General features: G+C 39.7%; 1 protein-coding gene across 3 annotated transcripts in view; it reads right to left on the minus strand.

Moving 5' to 3' along the window:
- FGD4 (FYVE, RhoGEF and PH domain containing 4) overlaps positions 1-15,178 on the minus strand; it is a 248,447-nt gene that overhangs the window by 155,230 nt on the left and 78,039 nt on the right. Inside the window, exon 1 of one of the 3 annotated variants that reach the window (XM_034936053.3) lies at positions 3,463-3,635. The exons of 1 other annotated variant lie outside the window; for it this stretch is intronic. In XM_034936053.3, coding sequence (XP_034791944.1) covers positions 3,463-3,472 — 10 coding nt within the window. In that variant the 5' untranslated portion in view covers positions 3,473-3,635. Of the gene's footprint in view, positions 1-3,462; positions 3,636-15,178 lie in introns of those variants that run through there. One more of the 3 variants, XM_034936058.4, reaches the window with a different exon arrangement.

Genomic DNA, 15,178 nt, shown 5'->3' on the forward strand with positions numbered 1-15,178 from the left:
ATAAACTTTCCTCTTGTAAAATCAAAATAATTATAAAATCAAGATAATGTTCCACCTGACCTGCCAAATAAGTCTGTAGCATTTCTGCTGTGGAAAGTCATAGGAGGTAAAAGTACTCATTGAATATACGTGAACTTCCAAAGAAAAGTACACAGCTTGATCATTCCCACTTCAATATTAAGAGTTGCCGATTTAGTCATCAGTGAAACTATACAAGAACTGGGTCATGACATTTTATTATTCAGCTACTTTATGAACTCCATATGCAACTGCAGCTGTCAGCTCTAATACCAGAGGATCAAATGAGTTGGAAAGATTAAACAAATGGGCAGGAGAGATGCCAAGAAGGGTATAAACTCCTGGACAGGAGTCCAGTTGGTTCAGTTACAAAGTTGATCCTTAGAAGACTTATGTGTACTACAGCCATGCACTGAAAAGAAGCATAGGCTGAGATGCATGAAATACAAAAAGAGAAGAGGCTGAGATGCATGAAATACAAAAAAAGAAAAGAAAAGAAAATGAAGGCAAATACAGGTGTAAAAAAAACTAGTACTACTGTGGTTTTCAGACTAATTCTGAGTCTACTTTTAGTCTTACAAATAAATATATTCACTACTTATCATAGAGAATAAAATATAGGTTCTGTAAGAAATCTCACTTTTACTTTTTTGAGACAGAGTCTTGCCCTGTCACCCAGGCGGAAGTGCAATGGTGTGATCTCGGCTCACTGCAACCTCCACCTCCCGGGTTCAAGCGATTCTCCTGCCTCAGCCTCCCGAGTAGCTGGGACTACAGGCATGCGCCACCTCGCCCAGCTAATTTTTGTATTTTTAGTAGAGACGGGGTTTCACCATGTTGGCCAGGCTGGTCTCGAACTCCTGACCTCATGATCCGCCCACCTTGGCCTCCTAAAGTGCTAGGATTACAGGTGTGAGCCACCGTGCCCAGCCAACTTATTTTTTAATATTAACATATATCTGGGATTTAATAAAAATCAGATAATGTATTTTTAAACAAAAAAATCAGGTTGTTGCCTATATCACACCATCTAAGCTAACAGGGGGAACACAAATAATGGGTCAATAAAAAAAGAAATCCCCTGAGATCTTGAAGTCAAATTCAAAAAAAAAAAATCCCACAAATTTTCTAATCTAAAATTACTTGAAGATAAGTCTTCAAACTTCCAAATTCTGACCGTATAATCATATTACCCTAGCTATTTCTCTTCTATTATTATCTTTATGACTGTAAGTTTTAAATAGAAGGCACACTTAAGAATTTATAAGTAACTCAAAGTACTCTAAACTCAGTTCTATTCATTCCACAAGAAAGGTCAGTACACCATCTTGGTGCAAGTCTGTGACACAGAAACTTTTTACAATGTCACAATGTTAAAAAACAAAAAGCTTTTTCTCTCTTTTTTTTTTTTCCTGTGGCTGAATTATTTGGGAAAATCTCAGGCCAATTGATAACCTAATAAAACAAAGAAAACTAGCCAAAACCTTTGTGAATTTGTGTTTTTCCAGTTACCAACATTTTCACAGCCCATGCTTGATTTATCTCCTATGCATGGATCTAGTTTTCATTCATACAAGACTTGGAACATAGAAGAACCTGCCTTAGTTGAAGTCCTCTATTAGTTTTCTCAATGGTCCAGCTATCTGAATAAGTTCTATGGCTTCCATTCCACTTTGTCTCTCTGAAAAAAGCAATGGAATCCACATTTTTTAAATGGCTAAGGCGGATGTGGTGGAACTTGCCCATAGTCCCAGCTATCGGGAGGCTGAGGCGGGAAGACTGCTTGAGCCCAGGAGTTCAAGTCCAACCTGGGCAACACAGTGAGAAAATCTTGTTTCTATAAATAAATAATATAAATTGGCTGGGCATGGTGGCTCACGCCTGTAATCCCAGCATTTTGGGAGGCCAAGGCGGGTGGATCACTTGAGGTCCGGAGTTCAAGACCAGCCTGGCCAACATGGCAAAACCTCGTCTCTACTAAAAACACAAAAATTAGCCAGGTGTGGTGACATGCACCTGTAATTCTTGGGAGGTTGAGGCACGACAATCACTGAAATCCAGGAGGCAGAGGTTGCAGTGAGCCGAGATCACACCACTATACTCCAGCTTGGGCAACAAGCTGAGTGAGACTCTGTCTCTTAAAAAATGATAATAATAATAATAACAATAATAATAATATAAATTTTAAAATTGCAAGCACATCGCTACCTGTCACATATAAGTAAAAGTGTAAAAAGGGTAATATTCATAAATTTAAACAAAGATATGCCCAACACATTTGTTTAAAATCCTAATTCAATGTTTGTGCTTACAAATCTAAGGTCAAGCTATTATTGGTATCTTAAAATCAAGAATACAACTACAATGAGACCCACCCCACCAAAGGCACCTTGCAAGACAGTCTTACAAATTCATGTTCTTCTCACGGTTATTTATAAAACAGAATTTAGAAAAATTTTAAATATCTAATAATAGTGGATGTGTTAATTAAGGTACCTGTAACAGAATAGTGTAGAACAACTGAAATGGATATTTCCTGAGAATTTTTAGTAGCCTGAAATAATTTAATGATACATGGTGGGGGTCAGAGGGAGAAGTATAATTCAAAATCCATAAACAGTATAGCCTCAGTTTCACAAAACAATAGCTACAAAGAGGAAAAACACCTCAAAATGTTACAGTAGCTTATACTTGGGTGTTTATTTTTTTCTCCTTCCTACTGAACAAAAATATTGGTTTAAAATTTAAAATGTTTCTCTGAACAAAAACATCAACCTAAAATGATTTTTCAGTTAAATATAAAAGACTACAAGATCACTTAAGCCACAATGATAGAAGTATCTAGTCAAGTCAACTATACTTCAGATCCCAATAAATCAGATAATGTTATTTCAAGAAATCCTTAAACCTGAGAATTACCAATGTACCTTGCTCATGTTTTAGAAGTAGGGGGAATTTTTATCCCCAAATAATTGATGACCAAGAAAATATTAGGTGCACAAATAAGTTTTAAGAAACTGGCTAAAGCATAAATCTTAAATATTAGAAATAGAAAGAAGACAAGTGAAAAAAGTAGAAGGAAAGAGGTTATAATAAAAAAGACTGAGATGACAAGGGTCAACAGTGGTTGCACTTACTCACTTCCACTACTCTCAGGAAACACTCTGTGCTACGAACTCACAGGGAGAAATGCCATTCCCTCAAGTAATTGTTCCTGGATCATGAAGATAAGAAAAAGCACACCTCTGTGCTAAAACCACAGCACTGAACTACTCTAAAGAAAATCCAGGATAATTTTTCCATCGTGGTACAAATTATTATCACTTAACAGTAAACAAAGAGAAATACCAGTGACCTCATCTATTTTATACTTTGCATAGTGAAAAAATCCAAATGTTTTAACCTGAGATATTTCAGAAATGGCAATTCCAAAACAATACTCACAGCCCCCCATAAAAGATTCCTTTCATAACGTCCAGCAATCTTCTGATTAACCTATTTCCTGCTTCTGGGGCAAGGATTTGGATCCATAATTTGTTGGTAGAAACTATAGGCATTCTGTATTTAGACACTAGACACATACACATCTAGTGTTCAACATGATAAAGAACTAACTAATGGGAAGTACAGAGTTCTGTTTCATAAGTCTTCTTCTAGCAGTGATGCAGGCTCAAGGAACTACGTAAGCAATGCATTTCAAAATTCCACGAAGGTGTTTCAAAATGTACTAAGAGAGCTCTAGAATACCAGGGGTGGACTAGGAAGTATGATGCCAAATACATGTAACTTTATTACATTTATGGCATTTAGGCTTATAACAAACTTCCCTTTAAAAATAGGTCTTGGTCAGGCGCAGTGGCTCGCACTTGTAATCCCAGCACTCTGGGAGGCCTAGGCAGGTGGGTCACGAGGTCAGGAAATCGAGACCATCCTGGCTAACATGGTGAAACCTCGTCTCTACTGAAAATATAAAAAAAAAATTAGCCGGGCGTGGTGGCGGGCGCCTGTAGTCCCAGCTGCTCGGGAGGCTGAGGCAAGAGAATAGCGTGAACCTGGGAGGCGGAGCTTGCAGTGAGCCGAGATCCCGCCACTGCACTCCAGCCTGGGCAACAGGGCGAGTCTCTGTCTCAAAAAAAAAAAAAAAAAAAAAAAAAAAAAAAAATTGGTCTTAAAAGATCTGAGGATTCTTTTTGACAGACATCAGAAAATTGTAAGAAATACTGCAAGCAATGCTGAATAGTGAAACTGTGTATAAGCTCTCCATATTCCCAAAAGCAAAAAAGGGCCTTCCTTTTTTTTCCAGGAATGGTTATGCGGGTTACCTAACAATCCCAAGTAATTTCTATATAAAAACAAGTCAGGTTTTTAAAAGAGGAAGGCACTGATTGATAGGCAAATTTCTCATCCTTGTTATGCCTATAAAGTAAAATTATGGATTAAAATGAATGTTTTATGTTTGAGGCCAGAAATTAGAGACCAACCTAGGCAACATGGTGAGACCCCATCTCTACAAAAATAAATTTTAAAAAATTAGCTGGGTGTTATGGCATGTGCCTGTCATCCCAGCTACTCAACAGGCTGAGGCAGGAGGATCACTTGAGCATAGAAGGTTGACGATAGTGAGCTACTATCATACCACCATACCTCAGTCTGGGCGAGAGAGTGAGGCGCCATTTCTTAAAAAATAAGATGGGATTTTTTATTTTTATTTTGTTTTTTTTTTTGAGACAGAGTATCCCTCTGTCACCCTGGCTGGAGTGCAGTGGTGTGATCTTGGCTCACTGCAACCTCTGCCTCCCAGGTTCAAGCTATTCTCCTGCCTCAGCCTCCCAAGTAGGTTGGATTACAGGTGCCCACCAGCACGTCCGGCTAATTTTTGTATTTTTAGTAGAGGTGGGGTTTCACCATGTTGGCCAGGCTGGTCTTGAACTCCTGACCTCAGGTAACCCACCCGCCTCGGCCTCCGAAAATGCTGGGATTACAGGCATGAGTGACTGCGCCCAGCCTAAAAAGGGGTATTTTAGTTAATTTATCACATAACAGATGTTTTAAAACACCTAAACATTAATCATGATGTAAATTCAACATTTACATAACACAAATGTCCCTTTTCATGTGATAGTCAGATGTTGTAGTCAGAATCAAACCATAATACCTAGACTCAGCTCAACTTTGTAACATCACTTCTTAAAATTATTATGTTTCTATGTTATATGGAATAGCAAACTAAAAATTGTGTATTACCTTAAAGCACTTTGAGAGTAGGTGAGGACATTTTGATGGGTATAGTAAAACACACACCTGATGCAGCTTATGAACCAACAAGTGGAAGCATGAAGAAAACTACTTGGAGTAATACACACTAACATCATAAAGTCTTAAGACATTTAGAAATCCTCCCATTGCATGGATAAGAAAATTGAGGCCAAGACTGACAAGGCAGTCAAGATAAAGCCATACTATATGAGGCAGACAAGATATGCACACTTCAGAGCTTCCAACGGATTTTTTTTTGGTGTAATTTCCAAGGCACTATACATCCAAATAATTAACTCTTTCTTGAACACACCATCATCTAGTATAATACTGTAATGCAGTGGTGATTTTTGAGAGCTAGTAACCTACCTCCAACAATCACTTGCTGTCAATGAATGTTATTTTCATAAACTTTAAAAGCTGATCTTTATGAAGTGAAAGGTATAGTAATAAGACACAGTATGTTCATATACTGTGGTGGTGTCCATCTGAGGGCTAATGCTTTCCAAACCTCACCAATTCCAGCCATCATCCTCATCCAGGTCAGCTAAGGGCTGGGTGTGTCCTCTACAGTCAGGATAGGTTTTACACAGGAAGTGCTGGCACTTACACAGGCTGGAGTGAAGATGTCAAATGAGGATGTCAGCATTTTTGGTTCCCTCTCTCTAGCTCAGAAAAGTACTGCAGGAAACTTCAAACTGATCATATGCCAATGAGTTATGGGCTAAAACTGGAACTGTCCTGCACTGCTACTGTGAACCAGGGCCAGAAGGATCCTCATGAGTATGCTGGCCTTTGTTCTTGACCTCTTTTTTCAATGTTTTGGCAGTTTGGAGGGCAAAGAAAAAGAAAAGTTATATGGAATATTTTCTGATGATTTGGCATTGTACATTGTAGATTTTTATATATCTTTACAATCAACTAAACCTTTCACTATTCATTCAGAGATTATATGGATCTAGCCGTAGAAAAATGTTGCAGGGATTACACTGAAATAAAATTGCACTCATAGATGTGTGATTGCGCTATTTTTCCGAGTTCTCTGCACAGATTCTCTGCCTTGTAGATTTTACAAAATACAGATTTATCCCTACTGGCTTTAAATCAAGTGATCCTGATCAATTTACTCACACATGCTTGAATTTCAGAATGGCTACAGGAACTGCAATTTTAACCAATTCGTTACAAGCTAAAATTAGTATCCTACCCACACACACACACAAAAATTATCATGTGGCTAAAAATAAAGCTTCATAAAAGGAGAATACACTAAGCTATTTATATTTTCCTAACACCATCATTATATTCCGTATCTTGATAAAATTATCAGTAATTATAGCTGTATACTTAACTTGCTATGTGCTCTCCTCATAACAACCTCAACAAAAAGTCATTAATAGGTGTTGAAACTGAGAACGTCTATACATCATCTATAACTGAGAAAGTAACTTTCCAGATAGTAAATGGCAGGTCTGGAATGCAAATCCTGAACTATGTAACTTCAAAACGTGATTTCTAAAGTGCAGAATGTCTGCTTATCCTCCCAAAGTTTGTCAAAATTATTAACGTGGGATGAAATAAAAATTTTTACCCTATGTCTTCGTTTTCTTGTATTCTCCCCTCAAACTCAAAACTTAAAAATTTTTATGCCTGGTAAAGTTCCTCTTTCTACCTCACGGGATTCTTTGCATAACTAAATTCCTGGAAACTCTGTATTTAATCTACTTGTAAGCAAATCATTTTATATATAATCTGGAATAGTGGGATCATTTTAGAGTAACATATCTTGCAGTCCTACAGTCCGCTCAGCAATAGTCGCTTTTATCTTAATTTGCTTATTCGCTGTACAAATGAGAAGAACATATGTGTAACTTCCTCAAGGTCACTTCGAACCAGAAATAGAATTTTGGTTTAAGGTCTGGTTGCTAAACCACACTTCCTCTGCAATGGTAAGCTACCATTGGTAAGCTGGTCACTAAGAAATAGAAAACAAGAAGTATGGGATATTCAAAATACTTTTCACGCCAGAATTTCTCTTTTCCCTACCCATCTGTCTCTGTTTTGCCCATCTCCTAAATATGCTATATTGTGATTATGGAAAAAGACAGCAACCGCTTTGGCAGATAAGGAAAAACACCTTATTCCTATTTCAAACATGAAGCAAATATTTCATTTCCTTTGTTTATTAAAATATAGAATGTGGCCTTGAAAGTCATGGCACTTTTTTAAAAAATGCTTGTTAAATTTATTCATTCTATTTAATTTTACTGGTATAGACAATTACTTTGATTTGTAAATTTGAGACTGTTCTCTAAGAAATGTGTAGGTATCAAGACATGTGACAACTGGCACTACTGTAGAGGGTTTTATTTAAAGCAGACTGCCCAATTGAACTTTATGCAATAATGAAAATGTTCTATAATTGTGCTATATAATAAGGTGGCCACATGAGCACTTGAAACATGGGTTCGTGTGATCAAGGAACTGAAATTATTTCAATTAACTTAGATGTTCTTTTTTTTTTTTTTTGAGACAGTCTTGCTTTGTCACCCAGGCTGGAGTACAGTGGCACAATCTTGGCTCACTGCAACCTCTGCCTCCCAGGTTCAAGAGATCCTCCCACCTCAGCCTCCCAAGTAGCTAGGACTGCAGGTGCACACCACCACACCCAGCTAATTTACATATTTTTAGTAGAGACAGGGTTTCACCTTGTTGGTCAGGCTGGTCTTGAACTCCTGATCTCCTGATCCACCCGCCTCAGCTTCCCAAAATGCTGGGATTACAGGCGTGAGCCACCGCACCCGGCTGATGTTCATTTTTAAAGCAATCTGTGGCTAGTGGACGGCATAGGTCTAAAGTCTGGATATATCTTTTAGCATTTTATTTAGAAATACTTACAGACTCATAGGAAGTTGCAAAAATATGACAGAGAGGTCCAGTGTACCATTCACCCAGTTTCCTTTGATCATTACATCTTGTAAGACCATATTACAATATGAAAACTAGAACACTCGCATTGCCACAATGTATTTGGCAGCTAATTTTTGTATGGCCAGCTAATTTTTATATTTTTACTAGAGACGGGGTTTCACCATGTTAACCAGGATGGTCTTGATCTCCTGACCTCATGATCCAACCGCATCGGCCTCCCAAAGTACTGGGATTACAGGCATGAGCCACTGCGCCCGGCTTTTTTTTTTTTTTTTTTTTTTGAGACGGAGTCTCACTCCGTCACCCAGGCTGGAGTACAGTGGCACTATCTCAGCTCACCGCAAGCCGGGGATTGCTTGAGCCCAGGAGTTCAAGGCCAGCCCGGGCAACACAGGGAGACCCCATCTCAGCATGCATACACACACAATTATTTTTACATTGGCCGGGTGTGGCCATGCACACCTATGGTCCCAGCTACTTGAGAATGTAAGGTGAGAGCATCATTTAAGCCCAGGAGGTCAAGGCTGTAGTAAGCCATAATGGTGCCACAACACTCCAGCCTGGGCAATAGAGCAAGATCCTGTCTCAAGATTTAAAAAAAAAAAAAAAAGGCCGGGTGTGGTGGCTCATGCCTGTAATCCCAGCACTTTGGGAGGCCAAGGAGGGCGGATCACGAGGTCAGGAGAGCAAGACCATCCTGGCCAACATGGTGAAACCCCGCCTCTACTAAAAATACAAAAATTAGCTGGCCATGGTGGTGCGTGCCTGTAATCCCAGCTACTCGGAAGGCTGAGGCAGGAGAATTGCTTCAACCTGGGAGATGAAGGTTGCAGTGAGCTGAGATTGCGCCACTGCACTCCAGCCTGGTGACAGAGTAAGACTCCGTCTCAAAAAAACGAAAAAAACAAAGAAAGAAAGAAAAGAAAAAAGAGAAGAAAAAACAAACAGGTTGGGCGTTGTGGCTCACACCTGTAATCTCAGCACTTTGGGAGGCCGAAGTGGGCGGATCACGAAGACAAGAGATCGAGACCATCCTAGCTAACACGGTGAAACCCCGTCTCTACTGAAAATACAAAAAAATTAGCCGGGCGTGGTGGCACGTACCTGTAATCCCAGCTACTTGGGAGGCTGAGACAGGAGAATGGTGTGAACCTGGCAGGCGGAGCTTGCAGTGAGCCAAGATCATGCCACGGCACTCCAGCTCTGGGCAACAGAGTGAGACTCAGGCTCAAAAAAAAAAAAAAAAAAAAAAAAACCCCACAAACAAACATATCCATTTGGGGCAAATAAGCAGAATATGCTGAAAAACAGACTTTACAGGCAGGGCGTAGTGGTTCATGTCTGTAATCTCAGCACTTTGGAAGGCTGAGGCAGGCAGATCACTTGAGCCTGGGAGTTTGAGACCACGCTGAGCAACATGGCAGGACCCTGTCTCTATAAGAAAATACAAAAAATTAGCTGGATGTGGAGGCACGCATGTGTGGTCCCAGTTACTTGGGAGGCTGAGGCAGGAGATCACTTGAACTTGGGAGGCGGAGGTTGCAGTGAGCTGAGATTGCGCCACTGAACTCCAGTCAGGGTGACAGAGTGAGACCCAATCTCAAAAAAAAAAGAATAATGCTTTATAAATTTTTCTGCTTAGATTTCTGCAGAGAAGGTCAAGTGGAAAAAATTAATTCTGTTAAATAGTAAACGAATATAACTATTTGGACAATTTACTAAAACTACAGGAAAAAGTGAAATGTATGAAAAAATCTTTAGAGGATTAAATTTAATTAGCCTAGCAGTGAGAGGTCTGTGAAAATACAGACCTCTCACTGCTAGGCTAATTAAGGAATATAATCAGAAAGTTATGTACCTACCCAGGGGAAATAAAGGATAATTTAAAAATTATATGCAAGAATACATTCTTTACAATAGGAGTTTAAAATAGTAAGAATTCATGGGAGGCTGAGATAGGATGACTGCTTAAGGCCAGAAGTTTGTGACCAGCCTGGGCAACACAGGGAGACCCCGTTTCTATTAAAAATAAAATAGAACACAGCAAGTTTTACAAAACTTTAGTCATATGACTACACTTTAGTCATATTTAATAGGAAATGAAACAAGGTCCTATTAAATATGACTTAAGTATAGTTGTGAGGCAAGAGCACCAAAAAAACTCAGAGACCTCCTCAAATAGCACAAGTATGTACTCCAAGCCTTCAGAAAACTACATTCAGCTTTCAAATCTGACTGTGAAAAATTGTGAAGACTGAAGACCAAGGAGCCAATTACAGTGAACATTTCCTGTTCACCTCTGTGTCTCCTAGTTAACATTTTACTAGTTCACATACAATAATTACTTGACAGATTAATAAGTATCTAGCATATCCCAAAGCAAACGGAGTTATAAGTTGGGCAGATACAGAAGGAAATAATCTCTAGAAACCAACAGTGTGGGCATCATTGCTGAAATGGTTGGTAATGGTATCGTGCCATGGAAGTTTGACACTGGGATGGAGAATATCCAGAAGGAGCTGGAAGGATTCTTCATGCAGATTCATATGCCACGGATCATAATTGTGATCATGCCTCAACCACACTACCCATAAGATCATTCCTAAATATGTTACTCAACCAGACTTGGTAAGGTATGAGGAGGATGGAAGATTAAAACATAAATGGAAGAACAAAGAGAGAAAAAGGAGGAAGCACAAAGTCAATCACACTTGCAAACTACTCAGGTGTGGGAAAGTAAAACTACAAGCAACTAAGGGAAGCTTGTGCTATCCCAAACATTTTCACAATCACAAAAATATTCAAGTTATTTCAATACTTAACAAGAAGCCAGGCACAATGGCTCACATCTGTAAGCCCAGCACTTTGCGAGGCCAAGGTGGGCAGATCACCTGAGGTCAGGAGTTCAAGACCAGCTTGGCCAACATGGTGAAACCCCATCTGTACAAAAAATACAAAACATTAGCCAGGTGTGGTGGCATACAACTGTAGTTTCAGCTACTCAGGACGATGAGGCATGACAATTGCTTTAATCTGGGAGACGGAGGCTGCAGTGAAAGCCGAGATCGTGGCACTCCACTTCAGCCTGGGCAACAGAGTGAGACTCTGTCTCATTAAAAAACACAATCACATTGAAGAAAAATATTTAAGTTATTTCAATACTTACCAACAACTTACTGATGCTATCAAGAAAATGTATAACCAGAAACAAAAGCATTAAATCAAAAGTACAACAATACGATAAAAAAGAAAATAAAGGTCAAAGACTTAATACTAATCAGATTCTATGAAAGATGGATATAAACTCTGTTGAATCACTGTTGTCACAGGGCATTAATTTGATATTTTTTTTCTAAACAGAACTCCAAATTAGATACGGAGAAATTTACTAGCCTAAGTGCTTCACAAATTCAGGAAGCCATTTACTATCCTGTCTGAGCAAACCTAATAGATGACTCGAGTAAATGAGCAAAGGCAGAGGCAACCTCTGCTGCCATCTGTTTTGTCGTCTCCTACCAATCTACAAACAGCTGCACCACAAAAGTTCCAAGTGATAGAAAGCCCTGGGCTTCTGTCATCCCATTATTCCTTCTTTGGTTTACCACAATCATTTCTACAATGCATCCAGATTATGCCTTTCATTGTTCACAACTCTTAAAGAGCATCTGGTTCTATTTTGAGGAGGGGAGTGTGTGGAAGGGGACTCTTTCTCTACACTTAGTAGTGTATAAGACAAGCTTTATTTTAAAAAAATACACCGTTCACTGGTAAGATCAAGATGTATAAACACATTCACACTTTCCTGTCACACACAAACTTTGACACAACCAATGGTGCTGGAGAGTGTTACTCTGTTGGCAAGGAACTTAAAATGACTTCTGTCCATCTGTGAAATACACCATTTAAAATTTCTTCCAATGGTGCTTACTTTGGCAGCACATATACTAAAATTGGAATGACAGAGGATGACATGCAAATTTGTGAAGTGTTCCATATTAAAATAAAATTTCAACAAACTGATATCAAGAGAGGCTCTTTATATGGAAAGGTTTTCTTGCTACCTCCTTCCAGATCTTCAAGGTTTTTTTTTTTTTGAGACCGAGTCTCACTCTAGTCACCTAGGCTGTCAGCTCACTACAACTTCTGCCTTCTGGGTTCAAGCGATTCTCCTGTCTCAGCCTCCTGAGTAGCTGGGATTACAGGCACCCGCCACCACGCCCGGCTAATTTTTGTACTTTTAGTAGAGAAAGGGTTTCACCATGTTGGCCAGGATGGTCCTGAACTCCTTACCTCAGGTGATCTGCCTGCCTTGGCCTCCCAAAGTGCTGGAATTACAGGCATGAGCCACGCACCTGGCCAGATCTTCGTTTTTCAAGTAATAAACAATTACTTTTCACCAACTCATAACCTTAAGCCAAGAGTGTCTTTTCAGTACTGTTAAAGAAAAACAGCTGACAGATTACAGTGGATTAATGACAGCCACAACTTCTGCCACTACCCCCACTAAGAGATGGGGTCTATTTCTCCACCTCCTTGAATCTGAGCTAGGTATATGATTGCTTTGTCCAACAGAAAAGACCAGAAATTCCACTGTATGCCAAATGCGAGCTTAATCTTTAAGAGGCCAGGCACCTTCTTTTATGTTTTTTTAATTAGAAACAGGTTCTCACTGCTACCCAGGCTGGCCTCAAGTGATCCATCCACTTCAGCTTCCTGAGTAGCTGGTATTACAGGCACATAGCCCTGCACCTAGCTAGAGGCATGGCAACTTCTGCTTCCTGCTTTTTGGAATCTAGCTGCCACGTTGTGAGAAGGTCAAAGCAGCAACATGCATCAGAAAGGGCTGCGTGGAGGAGAATTAAGGTCCCAGTTGACAGTTCCAACTAAAACCTCAGGTGGTAGGACCAACTTGACAGTCATAAAATTAAGGTATCTTGGAAATAAATCTAATCGAGCTGACAGCACACAGATCAGAGATGTGCCATTCCTACCAAACTCTGGCCAAATTGCAAGACCATGCGTGAGAAAATACTTGTTTTTAAGCCATTAAATTTTGAAATTATTAATTATGCAACAATAGATAACCAAAACAAAATTTGGTATCAGAAAGGAGGCTCTGCTATAACAAAAACTCAAAATATGTACGGTTTGGGTCCAGGTGGTAGACAACAGCTAGAAGACTGCTGGTAAAGATTTGAAAAACAGTATAGAAATGTTACTGGTGGCTGAAGAAATGGAGATCTAAGAAAAAGCAGCAGACCCGTTTCATACAGTAACATGGAGGACAGAAAGGGTACCTAATGAACTCATGCACCCAACTAAGGAGAATTCCAAGAAGAATGTCGAAAGTGCCAACTGGCTTGTTTTTAGCTGCCTACAATAAAATATAGGAGTAGTGACATGAATTTAAAAAGGAACTGTTTGGTTCCTTTTTAAGCAGAGTTCAGAGGAAATATAAAGAAGGTGGACTTCATGGGTTAAAAAATAAAACAATTCCTCTTTTCAGTAACTAAGCTTAAAACCACTCAAAATAAGAAATGGCCTTAGGGCAAAGATCAAATCCAGTGCTAGCAGTAAAGTAGAGCCTCTAGGATGTGGTGGTAAGATCCTTTTTTGAGACCTCATGAAGATGTTAGGTGGTTGCTCATGGACTTTCTCTTAGACCAGTGGTTCTAAAACTTCATATGCATCAGACTCACCCGGAGATTTTATTAAAACCTAGATTGCTGGGCTGGATCATCACAGTTTTTCATCTAGAAAGTCTGGGATGGAGACTTCAACTGTAAGTTCCCAGGTGATACAAATGCTGCTGGTACAGACACCCATGCTTTTGGAATCACATAACTAGACCAAAAGGCTTTAAGGAATCTTAAGTGGGTGCTTTGAGTACCAACTAAACCAGACAGTAGAGCTTTTGACAATAAAAGGTTATTTTCACATGACAGTCGGATACAAAGGCGTCCAAGGTAAAGAAAGCCCTATCTTAAAACGATTTGTGGGAGTATTTTTTACCTAATGTTGTGAACCCCTAGGACATCTATGGTAAAACCCAAAAGGCAATTCAGAGAAATATACCAGTGGAAACACCATCAGCTTGGACTAATAGAGCCAGTTAAAAATGAAAAATACTAGCGCCCTACTCGGACAGGAAGACGCCAAAAAACACAGGCCATTTCTTGTGGAAAAGAATCAGAAGACAGCCAAGAGCCTAGGGGATGGAGATGAGGGCCAAAGAGAGGCACCCAGGTGGTGAACTAGTTCCTCAACAAGGATATAGATCGAGCTAAATGTCAGAAATGCTATGCACCAGTGACGGTCATGTGCCTCCCAGTCACATCTGCTGCTTTTTTCTGTTTAAATAAGTTTACAATGGCAAGGTTTTTACTATATTCACAGATACATATACCCGCCATCAATTTTAGACCTTTTCATCACACCAAAAATAAATTTGTTTTTAATTTGGAGATAGGGTCTGGCTTTGTCACCCAGGCTGGAGTACAGGGGTGCAATCACGGCTCACTGCAGCCTCAACCTCCTGGGCTCAAGCGATCCTCTTGCCTCAGCCTCCGAGTAGCTGGGACTATAGGCACACGACACCATGCCTGGCAAATTTTTGTATTTTTTGTAGAAACGGGGTTTCGCCATGTTGTCCAGGCTATTCTCAAACTCCTGGATTCAAGCAATCAACCCATCTTGGCTTCCCAAGGTGCTGGGATTACAGGCATGAGCCACCTCTCCCAACCCAAAAAGAACCGTATACCTTTTAGCTATCACCTTCCCCCATTCCAGCCCTCCCAGCCTAAGCAACGCTAATCTTTCTGTCTATAGATTTGGCTGTTTGGGACATTTCATATACATGGAAGCATACAACACATGGTCTTTTGTGACTGGATTCTTTCACTTAGTACATTTTTAAGATTCATCCATGTTGTAGGTAGGAGTACTTTATTCTTTCGTACAGCCAAAAGAATGC

This window comes from Pan paniscus, chromosome 10, assembly GCF_029289425.2.
Source record: "Pan paniscus chromosome 10, NHGRI_mPanPan1-v2.0_pri, whole genome shotgun sequence".
NCBI classification, from domain to species: domain Eukaryota; kingdom Metazoa; phylum Chordata; class Mammalia; order Primates; family Hominidae; genus Pan; species Pan paniscus.